Below are 12,490 nucleotides of genomic sequence, written 5' to 3'. Positions count from 1 at the left end.
AAATTTTCACAAATAGAGGTTGTTAAAGTGCCCGTGGCTTGAAGGCTCTGTGTGTTTTGCTCGCAGTTCTTGACAAGTAAAACATCATGCCTCAGAAATGGGCATTTTAAAAAGAGGGTTGTGAAAACAGTGAAAAATCACTCTGAACAAAAAACAAGCAGTTTGAAATTATTTATTATTCATAAATTAATACTATAAATAAGAAAGTTCAAAGCATTAAGAAACATTATTATATTTTGGTTCTTTTTATTTTTAGCTACCACTCTTCTCCACTTTTTTGTAGTTTTTCATTCTCAAAGAGATTCAGCCTTGTCTAATTTTTTTTTTCATTTTTCTTTCAGTGGTCTTTTTAATACCACTTTGTTATGCTACTTTACAATTACAATCATGAAATACATGTGTACCGTTTCCTTTTAAGGTTTGTTGTAAACCAGTTTTTACTCCCTGCTATTGACAGTATTCACTTTTGGTAACTCATTAATGACATAATATTATTTTTAATATTTAGCATGTTGTGATATATAAAAGTAATAAAATGTCAATATAGTGTACATATAATTTACTAGTTTATTTTTAGAGGTGTCTTTATTGTGTTAAAAATAACACTTGTGCCCTGACTGGGAATCAGACTTGTTGACAGGCAAGTACTTTACCACTGTACCAAAGCGTCACTTGGTAATGAAGTTAAAATAACCACAAGCGAACAAGTCAAAGAAATTGATGCAGATTTGTATGAAGAAAATATGGTCCTAATACCAACTGAATAAACATATTATATTTACAGTAGGTCCATAAATTAATAGCATTAATGACATTCAGAAACTATTTTTATTGTCAGCTGCCAAAATTTCTTTAGTTACATGATTCCACATTAAGTACATTTTAAAACGTACTTCAAAGTTTTTTTACTACAATAACGACAGCAACTATTCATAGAAAAGTTTAAAGAATTCTTGCTTTTTGTAAAGTACATAAACTTCAAGTGGAGAAGCAGGGGTTGGTGTAGTAGAGACAAGTAGCACACGGACTGCATGGAGAACCCAAGCCTCCGGGGCATGAAAACATAAACATGCCCCCTTGATTCACCGAGAGGCGCTGCCTCGCGACTGGGAACAAATCCCTCAACAAGACAGAGAAAGAACCCCTGACTGGAGCAATCACTTTGAGAGGCATTGAGAAGGAAGAGAAAGCTGCTTGAGAAGGAAGTGAAAGAGTCGCTTTGGAGGTGCTGCCTCACAACTGGGAGCTGGAGAGGAGGGGTATCAGTAGGTTAGACCTGCTGAGTGAGGGCCAGCAGTCATATCACCCTGCAACTCACAACTGGCAGCCCACTGAAGCTCAGCAGGTGTGAGCCTGGTCAGTACCTGGATGGGAGACCTCCTGGGAAAAACTAAGGTTGCTGCTGGAAGAGGTGTTAGTGGGGCCAGCAGGGGGCGCTCACCCTGCGGTCCATGTGGGTCCTAATGCCCCAGAATAGTGATGGGGACACTATACTGTAAAGAATCGCCGTCCTTCGGATGAGACGTAAAACGGAGGCCCTGACTCTCTGTGGTCATTAAAAATCCCAGGCTGTTTCTCGAAAAGAGTAGGGGTGTAACCCTGGCGACCTGGCCAACTTTCCATGCCTCCTAATAATCCCCCTCTATGAATTGGCTACATTACTTTGTTCTCCCCCCCCGGTGGAGCGACGCGCCGTTTGGAGTATTTCTCGGTTGCAGTTAATGGCAACGTCAGCTCAAAGATTTGGTTCAAACCCCCAAATGGAGACTGGTGTGCCGACAAGCAGACCCTGCTGATGTGGGATTAACGCTAGGAAAGAGAGAGCTGCTGAGTGAGTCCAGTGAGGCCGGGGGTCCCCTTTGACTTACGCTGATAGAACCTCCCCAGGAGGGGTCAAGCTGGCGCTGCCAGCCTGAGGTCGGGGCAGTAAGCTTCACTGACCGCCCAGAGGGAACCTGTGTGCAGAGGCAACACGACAGAAAGAGGAGGAAGAGGGAATTCAAAACTCTAGATGTGCATGTTAGCGGGGTTAGGGCTTAAATGGGAAAGAGAAAATTGAATGATAGAGGAAGGGGCGGAGTGCTCCCAGCTTCTCCCCTCGAACTTTCACCTGTCGGTTTCCATTTAAAATAGTTAGAACGAGCACGTCAAAACTTTTCCAAAATAACCACAGTAAGTGACTTAAAGATTTTGATGCAGAAAATGTTTATGAAGAAGGTGGAATACTGTTGTGTACTTTATTTTTTTAAATTTATTTTTAGCTACCACTACCAGCTACTGCTAGCTGGCATGTACATTAGGTATAATATGTTTATATTCACGACACACCTGAAGAAGGCTCCATGGCCGAAACGTTGTGTTCTTTCTTTTTTTCAGCATAAATCTATTACTTGTTCCTTTGCAGCCTACGCATGCTGACGCAGCTACCCACCTGAACTACTAATATTATTAACATCGTCTATGACATTCAGAGACATTATACTTCTGTTGCTTTTATCTTCAACTACCAAAATTATATTACATCATTTCATATTCATTTTCCATATTAATGTAGGGAAACATTAAATGAAGGAATCTTTTCAGTAACATCTAACACACGACAGGTGCCACCTATTGATCGTCTTTGGCCTGTGAAACATCCTGCCATGCTGCAATGCCATGCGGTACAGCTAATGCAGTAATCAGGATTAACACATGTTCTGAGCGGCTGCAACTGTAAATCACATTTATATTCTCAGGCACAAGTGAATATGTATTTATTAACATGAACTTAATGTCAAACGTGTTTGGGGTAATATGTCAGTTCTGCAGAATTCTAATATGAATAATGAAATTTAATACCCAAAGATCCATTGTACAAACATCTTTGATGAGTTTAAACATCACACTGGTAAATAACTGGGTTTGTCAGTAGCTGCAGAAAAGAGAGAAAGCTTTTCCTTGCGTTGTCATCCTGGTGTCTTGGAGAAAAATTTAAGGCCTGACTTGGACTGCTTGCAGTCACATGGTTGTAGAAGTCAGTTTTCCAATTTAGATATTTCAATTCCGTGGTTAGCCAGCAACTAGTGAAAAGCAGGACTCACAAACTGTTTTGCAGGGATGAATCTCCATTATTTATGTACTTTCATGTGAAACCTCACAGTCTAAAAAAATGTCCTCGCACCTTTTTATTCCTCCTTTGTAATAAGTGTTAGAAATAAAACCCCTTTTATTCCTGATGCTTATTTACAGTATATGAATACAGTATAACTACAAGAGTTGCCGTTTTAGCCTTTTAAAAGGGAACATTAGGAAACAATTGCATTTTCTTTAAAAAGATTTAAGCATCATGTCATCATGCTTTGTAGTGGAGTCAGTATTTTCTTTTAAACTGAAGAAGTAATCTAAAGAGTTTTTCATAATATGGAATTCAAAAGACTTCTATAAGCTACAATGCAAATTACAGTACATGACAAAGTCATTCAAATCACTACTCAAAGCCTTAATCTTAAACAACTGTAATCATTGTATTTAATTAACTTGTCTCTAGTACTGTATTCATACAGCATGATTAATACAGGAAAGCACTAATAAGTTAATAAACATTTAATACTGTACCAATTAGTCTGCAGCTGTGGTACATTAAGGATTTACTGCGCATCCTGGCAGTTTTACAGAGCAGTGTAGTCCTGTATTGGATTATTTGAAAACGGAAAAAAAAGTCTGTGTCTGTGACACCTCAATATCTACTGCAGCATACCTACTGAGTAAAGGTAGTCCCAGGTTCACGCTAATGGTGTTGGGAATGTTTTTGCTCACGGTATTACATTTTGTGGGGGTTTTAGTGTCATCTATACATTTTAAACCCTAGAAATTTTGGTATTTAAGAGATTTTAAATAAAATGCTAATCCTCATAAATGAGGATTGTTTTGATTAGTTTTATTTTATAGTGGTCTGACATGCCATACCAAATGTTTGAACTGTCACCATAGTGTTCAAACAAATGCAAGTGATACCAGCCCTTAATTTCAGTTTCCAATCCTTGAGTCAATTACTCTCTTATTCAAAAACACAGAATAAACCATTGATTCAGCCAAAAAAACACTGTTTTTAGGTAGTAATTTCATTTGTGTTGATCATATACTGTATGTTTGTCAATGTGTCTATCAAGCTGCTGTGAAAGCTTTGTTAGCCCAAATATCCCTGTCTTTTAATGAATAGTGATGCTTACCTGTTTTTATTTCTCAGTCATCTTCTATTTCTCGAGTATAGTCCTGCCTGGCGGGCTGTGCTCCAGGCTGAGATGATTTACCAGGAATCCATGGCTGTCAGATTAGTGGATTGATGGGTCAATTCTTGTTCCTACTGTATGATTTCATCAAACCGTAGATTTGTCATGTTACTGGATCTTTCCTTTTTGTACATTTCTGCTCCCTGGACATTGAACCGGAAAGAATCTGTTCTAACCTTTTCTTTTCATTTGGTAATTGTAGGATCAGAAATAGCTGGGATGAAGGATACAAAGGCAGAAAGAGAAAAACAGTCTGAATTGGAGGAAAGATTCTTGATTCTTACCAAACATTCTCACAATGGTATCATTGATATGGTATGATGGAGCCTGCTAGCAGAATCTGTATGTTACTCTGTACCCATATAGTGGTAGGAGCTGTGAACTCCTGCTGAATTCACAAACCTTCACGCTTGCTTGAGCACAGATGCTTCTCCCCTCCTGTACTGAACTCCCATCTTCTGTACTAAACTCCCTGATGGGGATGGAATGTTTATACTAAACTCCTGATAATGTTTTAAGTATTTTCTGAGTCCTGGAGTTTCTTGAAAAAGCTACCTCAAAGACAGGAGGTGGAGGGTGTAAAGAAAAGTATATATAAGCTGTGTAGAGCCATATACCCTTTGAACTACTATAGATACTATTATACTATTATGGTTCCTTGCATGCAAACAATAAAGCTTGTCTTGACGAACGGACACTTCAGGCTCGAGTCTCTTGGTTTCTACAGTTAAGAAAGTTTTGATATAGTGTTTGGGTAAAGAGTCCAGATATATTTCTAAAACAACTTTTTATATCATTTTTTCAGGAGTCAATTAGGAACATTGACAAACCAGAAGCCATCATATTTAAAGATGAGCTTACCTTCACTGGCACAACTAAATACTACATTGGAGATGGAAAGGATGTGGATGAAGACCGTATTTTTATCCGGGTAAATAAAGTGATATTTTTAATGTTAAACATACAAATGATGATGCAATAATAATAATAATAGCTTACACTTATATAGTGCTTTTCCGGACCCTCCACCCAAAGTGCTTTAGAGGTAATGGGGACTCCCCTCCACCACCACCAATGTGCAGCATCCACCTGGATGATGCGACGGCAGCCAAAGTGCACCAGAACACTCACCACACACCAGCTATCAGTGGGGAGGAGAGCAGAGTGATGAAGCCAGTTCATAGGTGGGGATTATTAGGAGGCCATGATTGGTAAGGGCCAATGGGAAATTTGGCCAGGATGTCGGGGTTACACCCCCTACTGTTTTCGAGAAACACCCTGGGATTTTTAATGACCACAGAGAGTCAGGACCTCCGTTTTACGTCTCATCCAAAGGAAAGAGCCTGTTTACAGTATAGTGTCCCCGTCCCCATACTGGGGCATGAGGACCCACATGGACCACAGGCTGAGTGCCCCCTGCTGGTCCCACTAACACCTCTTCCAGCAGCAACCTTAGTTTTTCCCAGGAGGTCTCCCTTCCAGGTACTGACCAGGCTCACACCTGCTTAGCTTCAGTGGGTTGCCAGTTGTGAGTTGCAGAGTGATATGGCTACTTGCAATGATACATTTAATTCTTTAGGGACAAACATGATGCTCCACTTTTTGCAAAACTTATTCAAATAAACAATACCAAAGGCAGAATGAGACCTCAAGTTGTCTCTCTCCATGCCATTTAATCAAGGTCTCATTTGGCAAGAGATTTATGGAACCTGACTTTTGTAAGAGAGGTCACAGTCACAGATGTCATACTCAGGCGTTTTCCATCTCCAGCACATTCTCCAGGTCCTTCTGTGACCAACTAATAGCAGCAGAAGCAGGAAAGTAATGTCTAAGATTTCCCACTCATGACTTGGAATGGAGGCAGCTGTTACTGACGGTCAACAAGCCTTTGCGTTTCAGCACTTTTTCCGGATCCACTCTGCTTACCTCCGAGTGATAGGAAAGATGGACTAAACATGATCTGCCACTACACAATACCCAAATGCAGTGGGATCAGCTTTGGTCAAACAAAACACAACAGATTGAAATTGGGGGTTTGAATCATCAGAACGCTTATGCATTCTGAATGCAACACTGCTTTGTGGCCTGATAACTCCCAAGATATGACCCTGACAAGATATGATAACTCCCAAAATATGACCCTGACATGGCTGTCCAGAGTGAAATACAATGAGCTGGAGAAAGGCAATGCAAGGAACATGGAAATAGTTATACTTCCTTCTGAAAAGGAAAACAGGAGTAAGGATGTCAGACTCACTGATCTGGATATGCCATCAAAAATGAAATTATCAATCGCCTTAATTGCACACACGGAGGTCTGGCCTGGGTAAATGGTTGTAAATCTAATGTTCAATAGATTAAGTTCTAACTGCATAATTTGTGCATATTTAATGTTTAACACAAGGATCCTTTTGGGGGTAATGATAAGGCTGCCAGGTGAGTTAAATGAAATATGCTATCCCTTTAGATTTGCCGACCAGTGTGTTTATTAAAAATTGACATTCATTCTGGGATAGAAGAATCATCACTCAATTGATTTAATTCCAGGAGAAGTTGGCTGAACATGTAACAATGACATGCAAAGATGAATCCAGGCAGGAGCTTCAGAAAATGAAAATTGCCGCTGTTAAAACAATCTTGGTGTATGCGCCATGCAGATTTCTGGATGGGGGAAAGGAATTATTAGAAATGCCTGGATCCGATGAGTCAGACCCTTTAGCTCGCAAAAACATTCAAGATGTACTTGCAGAGGTAAGACTTCAATTTCCAAACCCTTGATTTTTGTTCTTCATTATTGTGTCCTAATTCCTATTGCATTGTACTTCAGGTCTACTCTAAGCTTGTTACTCTTTTTCCTGTCCAACTCCCACGCAGTTCTGTGGGACACTTTCTGCCATCTCTCATATAGGATACCTGTCTGCTTGCATCTGGCATAAGATCCTTAATCTGATCTATAGCTGTCCTCATCAAGCATAGTTTGTTTTTGTTTGGGACCTCTTTGCAGACAAGGCAAATTCTCTATATATGGGAATTTATCTGGCTTTTCTGTGCCACGGTGTGATTCATCACACTGCTCAAAGAATCTTCACTGGCACTTGTGGTGCCATAGATGTTAGTGAAAACATTGGCTTCTTTTAATCTGTTGTTGAACCTCTTTTAAATCTACTTAATATGAAATTTTAATATGGAAACATAGAACTTAAGGTAAAGTTTGGTAGCAATAGTAGCAGACAATTAAAATTATTTCTGAACATCATTAATTATATTAATTTATGAATATCAATATATTTATATAGCTGATAGTGGTAGCATATTATGCTTTCTGCATAAACATCTGCATCTACTTCTTTTACTTAGTCCCTTGTGGCTATTTTGGTTTTGACAACATTTAACTACATTTTGCTATCCTAATTGTTGTAATGAAATATGAAACACTTGTGGTTTCATTAAAAGTCTTGTGGAAAATGAAAAAGGTAACCCTGCTGTTTTTAATTTGTTTTTAATCCAACCAGAGTGACGCTTTGCTTTAGCATTTTTAACTCCTGGTACCAGTTGTACTTTGATTAAATAAAGACCCTTTCTCCTAAAGTAGAATATAATAAAATATGATAATAGCATTTACATTTGTATTATTGTTATACATCACAGTATGTTAGATATTAAAGCAATATAAACAACAAAAGTGAATAAAACAATGATTGACCTGACCTACCCATGTCCCTGACCCCTTCTTTAGTTACTTCTAAGTTAGTCAAGCTTTGACCAAGCCACTGTAGAAAGCATGAGAAAATCTAAAAGAAGCATCAATCTCAAGGTTTTTTCAATTTTTCAGTAATCTGTCATAAATCAACGCTTGGGTTGGGTTAAGTGTTGTGACTAGACATACTTATTTGCCCAAATTAATCGACAGATTTTTCTTATTTCTTATTTATGTATTGTTTCTGGGAGACCCTTACAAAAATGAGTTAATTATAATTCCACACTAATACAAAATAGTGAAGGCACATATTAGATGTTGCTTCATGCTAAATTGGAAGGATTTCTTGATTCCAGAAATGTAATCTTGCGGTTGAAGGCTTCATTAAGAAAGGCTTTACAGTTTGTACATCAGTTGTGTGAGGCATCAGTGAGTTCTGACACAGGGTGTTTCTTCTGATTATTTATTATGGTTAATTAACTTCATGGTAAATCATTTAGTCTTCATCAGCTCTAGAACACAGCATAAAGAAACACAGAGAAGGAAAAGAAAGAAAAGGAGAAGAGAGAAACCAAGAGCAGACAGAGTTAAGGCATACCAGCATCCTCCTCTTCCTCCAGGCTTGTGCCATGCAAGATGACCTTATTCTGATTAGTGTTAGAAACCAAATTCTGTTAAATGAATCGTGACTTTGTTTTTAGAGCGCTTGCTATCCTGTTTATTTGAGGATATTGGGAAATTCTAATTTCCTTAAATTGTGAATCCTCAGGCTACAGTCAATCTCTCCGAGTTGCATTTTTAGAATATGGTGTTTGCCTCCCATTCACTATTGGATATCCATGCAGGAAGGGAGATTTGTGTTCTTGTATTTAGGACCCAGGTTTGGTCTCTTTTTGGCATATTTAGGTTCTATTGTGTTGCAGGTCACAGGGCTGACATTCAGAGTTTCTGGGTCTATAGGATGTAGGTTTCTGGAAAACAGATCTATATACGCATTTTTGTTTAGTCTTATGTGTTATTATATTGTAAATAATTTGGATGTCAAGTTTGGCTTTGATTTGATTATTTTTCTGCCAGAAGTGTGCCAGAAAATATACAAACTTGCATGCCTCAAACTGTTACCTACGGCTTGGATATATTTTCTTAAATTGCTCTGTTATCCTGTCCCCCATATTTTGTAACTATATAAAATGAAAGAATGTTTAAAAAAATACAGTATGGTGTGACTCTCCATTCTCAGTAAACATTTTTGCAATGTGTCTTTTAAACACAGTGATTTAGTTGTTAAAATTAACCTTGTTGAGTTTTTACACTGTTTTTCAGGCCAACACAGTTCTGTTTATGACACAGTCATCCTTTATTATTGCTGAAGCTGAAGTCAAAGACATCTTTTGCAACAGTCAATTCTTAAGGAACCTGGAAAAAAATCCTAATGACTACAGTCTGATTTTCATGACTCGCGGGGGGACTGGATCTTATCTCGGCATGCAACAGATGCAAGGCAGGGTACACCCCGGATAGGAATCCAGTAAATCACAGACACACACACACCTAAGACCAATTTTCCCAAAGGCCAATTAACCCACCAGCATGTCTTTGAACTGTGGGAGGAAACCAGAGTACCTGGAGGAAACCTACTTGAACACAAGGAGAACATGCAAACTCCATCCAGGTCAGGAATGAACATAGGGCCTCTGCAATAATGTTGCATTTAGCAATACTAAACACTGCACAACTGTGCCACCCGTGGTTATACTAATATTGTTAAAGAAATGTATGGTTCCCTTGTGCTGGAGTTCAAAACAAAATATTGGGGCAAACAAAAATCCCATCTCAACTCTGCAGAGTATAAAGGCTCTAGAACATTCCGTCACTCTAATTCAACATGAGTCAGTTTTCTTTCATTACTGCTGTGAAGTTTGGAGATGATATACAAACGTTTACAGCCTCCTAATGTCCATCAATGTACATACAAAGTTCAGAAATCTTGCATCACTTGGTAAAAATTGAATAATCTGGAAGCTGAGAATTTCGTTGGGGAACAGTGTTTTTATTATGAAGTGAAGGGACAGAAAAAACTACCACAAACCATCACATGTCAAAAAAGTCTACAGTAGCTCCTTTTTCAGCACCTTACAAACTTCTTCAGGTAAGGGGCTAACATGCCGGGCAGCTAAGCCGTTTACTTGTATCAAATAAACCAAAATTCAGTGTCACACAGATTACATTTCACACTGGATACTTGGTCCACACAGAGCCCCTTCCCTCTGTCTACAGACTGCAGCTCTCACTCTCAGACTGACTGGCTTATTTTGGGGGTCTGCCTCTTGAATGGGAAGGCATAAACCAAGATGTATTGAAGATGAGAGGCAAAAAATCCAATTAGAGCTGTTGCAGAGAGAGTTAGATATTGAGATTCCTTGAAAAAGAAACGACGTACTTGAGGAGTAAACAATTCACATAGACCAGGTCATCCAGCAAAGATGACAGCAGCTGATAACAGATAAAAACATTTTAGAGCACCGAAGAAAACCCTAAAATTAGAGCCGTAGAGATTTTAGGCATTCTATAGAGTGCAGTGGTGAAAGTTTCTCAGTGCAGAAAAAACATCAACAGGACAATTACAGTGCAGGATGAAAAACTCATTTTTTAAAGCACAACAGGTCTGGCAGAAACACTTCTTTACAGGACAAAGATAAACCTTATAACAAAGTAAAGGAAAGATGGAAAGGAATAGAGAAAATGCAATGTTCCTCTGCAGAGGACGTCATGTGTGAAACATAGAGGAGGAACAGTAGTGTCACGGTTTTGACATGCATGACTGCCTCTCTGATCCTTATTTACGGAGCAACTGATGATGGTCCAAAATCATTGGTCTGCAATTCACCCTGCAGCAACGCAATGACCCAAAATGTGCATCACACTTAACCAAGGAGTTCATCAAGAGGAATTGCTTTTGAGCTGGTCAAGTCAGTCTCCTGATGTGTCTCTTATTCAGCATGCATTTTAATTGTTGAAGAGGAAGCTAAGGTCACAACTTTAAAAACATCTCGACAACTAATAACTGAAAGTAGCTGCAGTTAAGACACTTTTTACCATATATATATATATCAGTCTGTTGCGACACAAATTTCACTCAAGCATTACAAGAGTTACATTGACTGGGATTAGTGTACTGAGCCTCATAAATACTCCATAAATACTCAACAGACAAGTAAATGTTTATGTTTATCATTTACTTTTTGTATTATAAGCTTATTTCTTGAATCCAAAAACGACAAAACTGAATGGAAACATTAAAATTGAAAATACCTGGCCAGGCGCATATCTGATCGGGTTTCAAACATCCCATGGAGAAACGACTAGACTTTGCATACTTGCTGGATGGTAGCGATATAAAATTGTAGGTATACTGTGTGTGTAGTATAGGGACTGTGGAAAACAAACAAAAAAGGCATAAAACAAAAGCAAAACCTGATAGTTATATAATAGCAAAAACACACCACAGAAGAAGTAAGAAAACCCAGTAAGATTTATTCCCTATCCCCTACCATCTTATGGACAACCATAAACAGTCTCAGGAGCAAAGATGATTTATTTTTACTTATCGTTGATAAAACTCTAAATACTTGACAGAATAAACAATGTCCAACAAGGAAACCTTCTCCAATCCATATTTTTAGGTCTGGTTTGAATATAGCAGGGTAGTGATGCAATGTATTTTCTGTTGCTGCTTTTTGAAAACAAACAAAGAAATGATATCAGAAATAAGATCAAAGGAGCACCCCACAGCCAAAGTTAAAAGCAATTCACATCAGCCCACAGACTTACTTAACTGTATACTGAATACTGTATGCTACCCAAAGATCTTGAGTCAGCAAGGAAAATCTGTAAAACAAATTTTATTTCAAAGCAATAACCCATTTTCCAGAAAATAAAAACATTATAGGCGTTATTGATTGTTACAACTGACATATCCCAGAAGATTACTTTTAGTATTTAGTCACTGCTCTGTATCTTCACAAAACCAATAAAGGATAACTGATGAAGCTGCACTTAAAAAGGTGAATACATGTATTTTCAGTTTATGTGGTAAATTAAATTGCAAATATATGATTTATTGTGAAGATAATTACATACACCGAGATAGAACGTGGACTGCTGACAAGTACAATACGAGTGGTAAAAGTAATCTTTTATTGCAGTTATTTCAACATGTTTCAGCCTCTCCCTCAATACATTTACCTACCATTCTGGTCCTTGAGTAATTTTTCAATCTATTTTTTTTTCAGGACAGTTACATGCAGTTTAATGAAAAGGATGACATTGAGAATTATCCATTTTTGAAAACACAAACGCAGAAATTTAAGATGGAGCTTAAGAGACTTGATAAGTGTCATGAGGTTTGTTTACCTGATTTTTTTTCTGCAACTTACTTCAAAATTTGAAGAATTTTAATAGTGCTGATGTGTCAGTACAGTTCAATGCCAGCATGAATAGTATATTTAGCATTTTCGTTCAA

General features: G+C 38.1%; 1 protein-coding gene and 1 long non-coding RNA gene across 4 annotated transcripts in view; one reads left to right on the top strand and one right to left on the bottom strand.

Annotated features, from left to right (window-relative positions):
• LOC148647728 (uncharacterized) overlaps positions 1-12,490 on the bottom strand; it is a 492,485-nt gene that overhangs the window by 206,832 nt on the left and 273,163 nt on the right. The window lies entirely within an intron of this gene.
• LOC148647738 (uncharacterized) overlaps positions 1-12,490 on the top strand; it is a 187,194-nt gene that overhangs the window by 144,144 nt on the left and 30,560 nt on the right. For all 3 annotated transcript variants that reach the window (XR_015926656.1, XR_015926657.1, XM_088607662.1), the window contains exon 14: positions 12,261-12,371. Coding sequence is in view for 1 of the 3 variants with exons in the window: in XM_088607662.1 (XP_088463788.1) it covers positions 12,261-12,371 (111 nt within the window). In the remaining 2 variants the exon portion in view is untranslated. The remainder of the gene's footprint in view (positions 1-12,260; positions 12,372-12,490) is intronic.

The sequence above is a fragment of the Lepisosteus platostomus genome, chromosome 15 (assembly GCF_059453375.1).
Source record: "Lepisosteus platostomus isolate fLepPlt1 chromosome 15, fLepPlt1.hap1, whole genome shotgun sequence".
NCBI classification, from domain to species: domain Eukaryota; kingdom Metazoa; phylum Chordata; class Actinopteri; order Semionotiformes; family Lepisosteidae; genus Lepisosteus; species Lepisosteus platostomus.
This window is presented reverse-complemented; position numbering and strand designations above follow the sequence as displayed.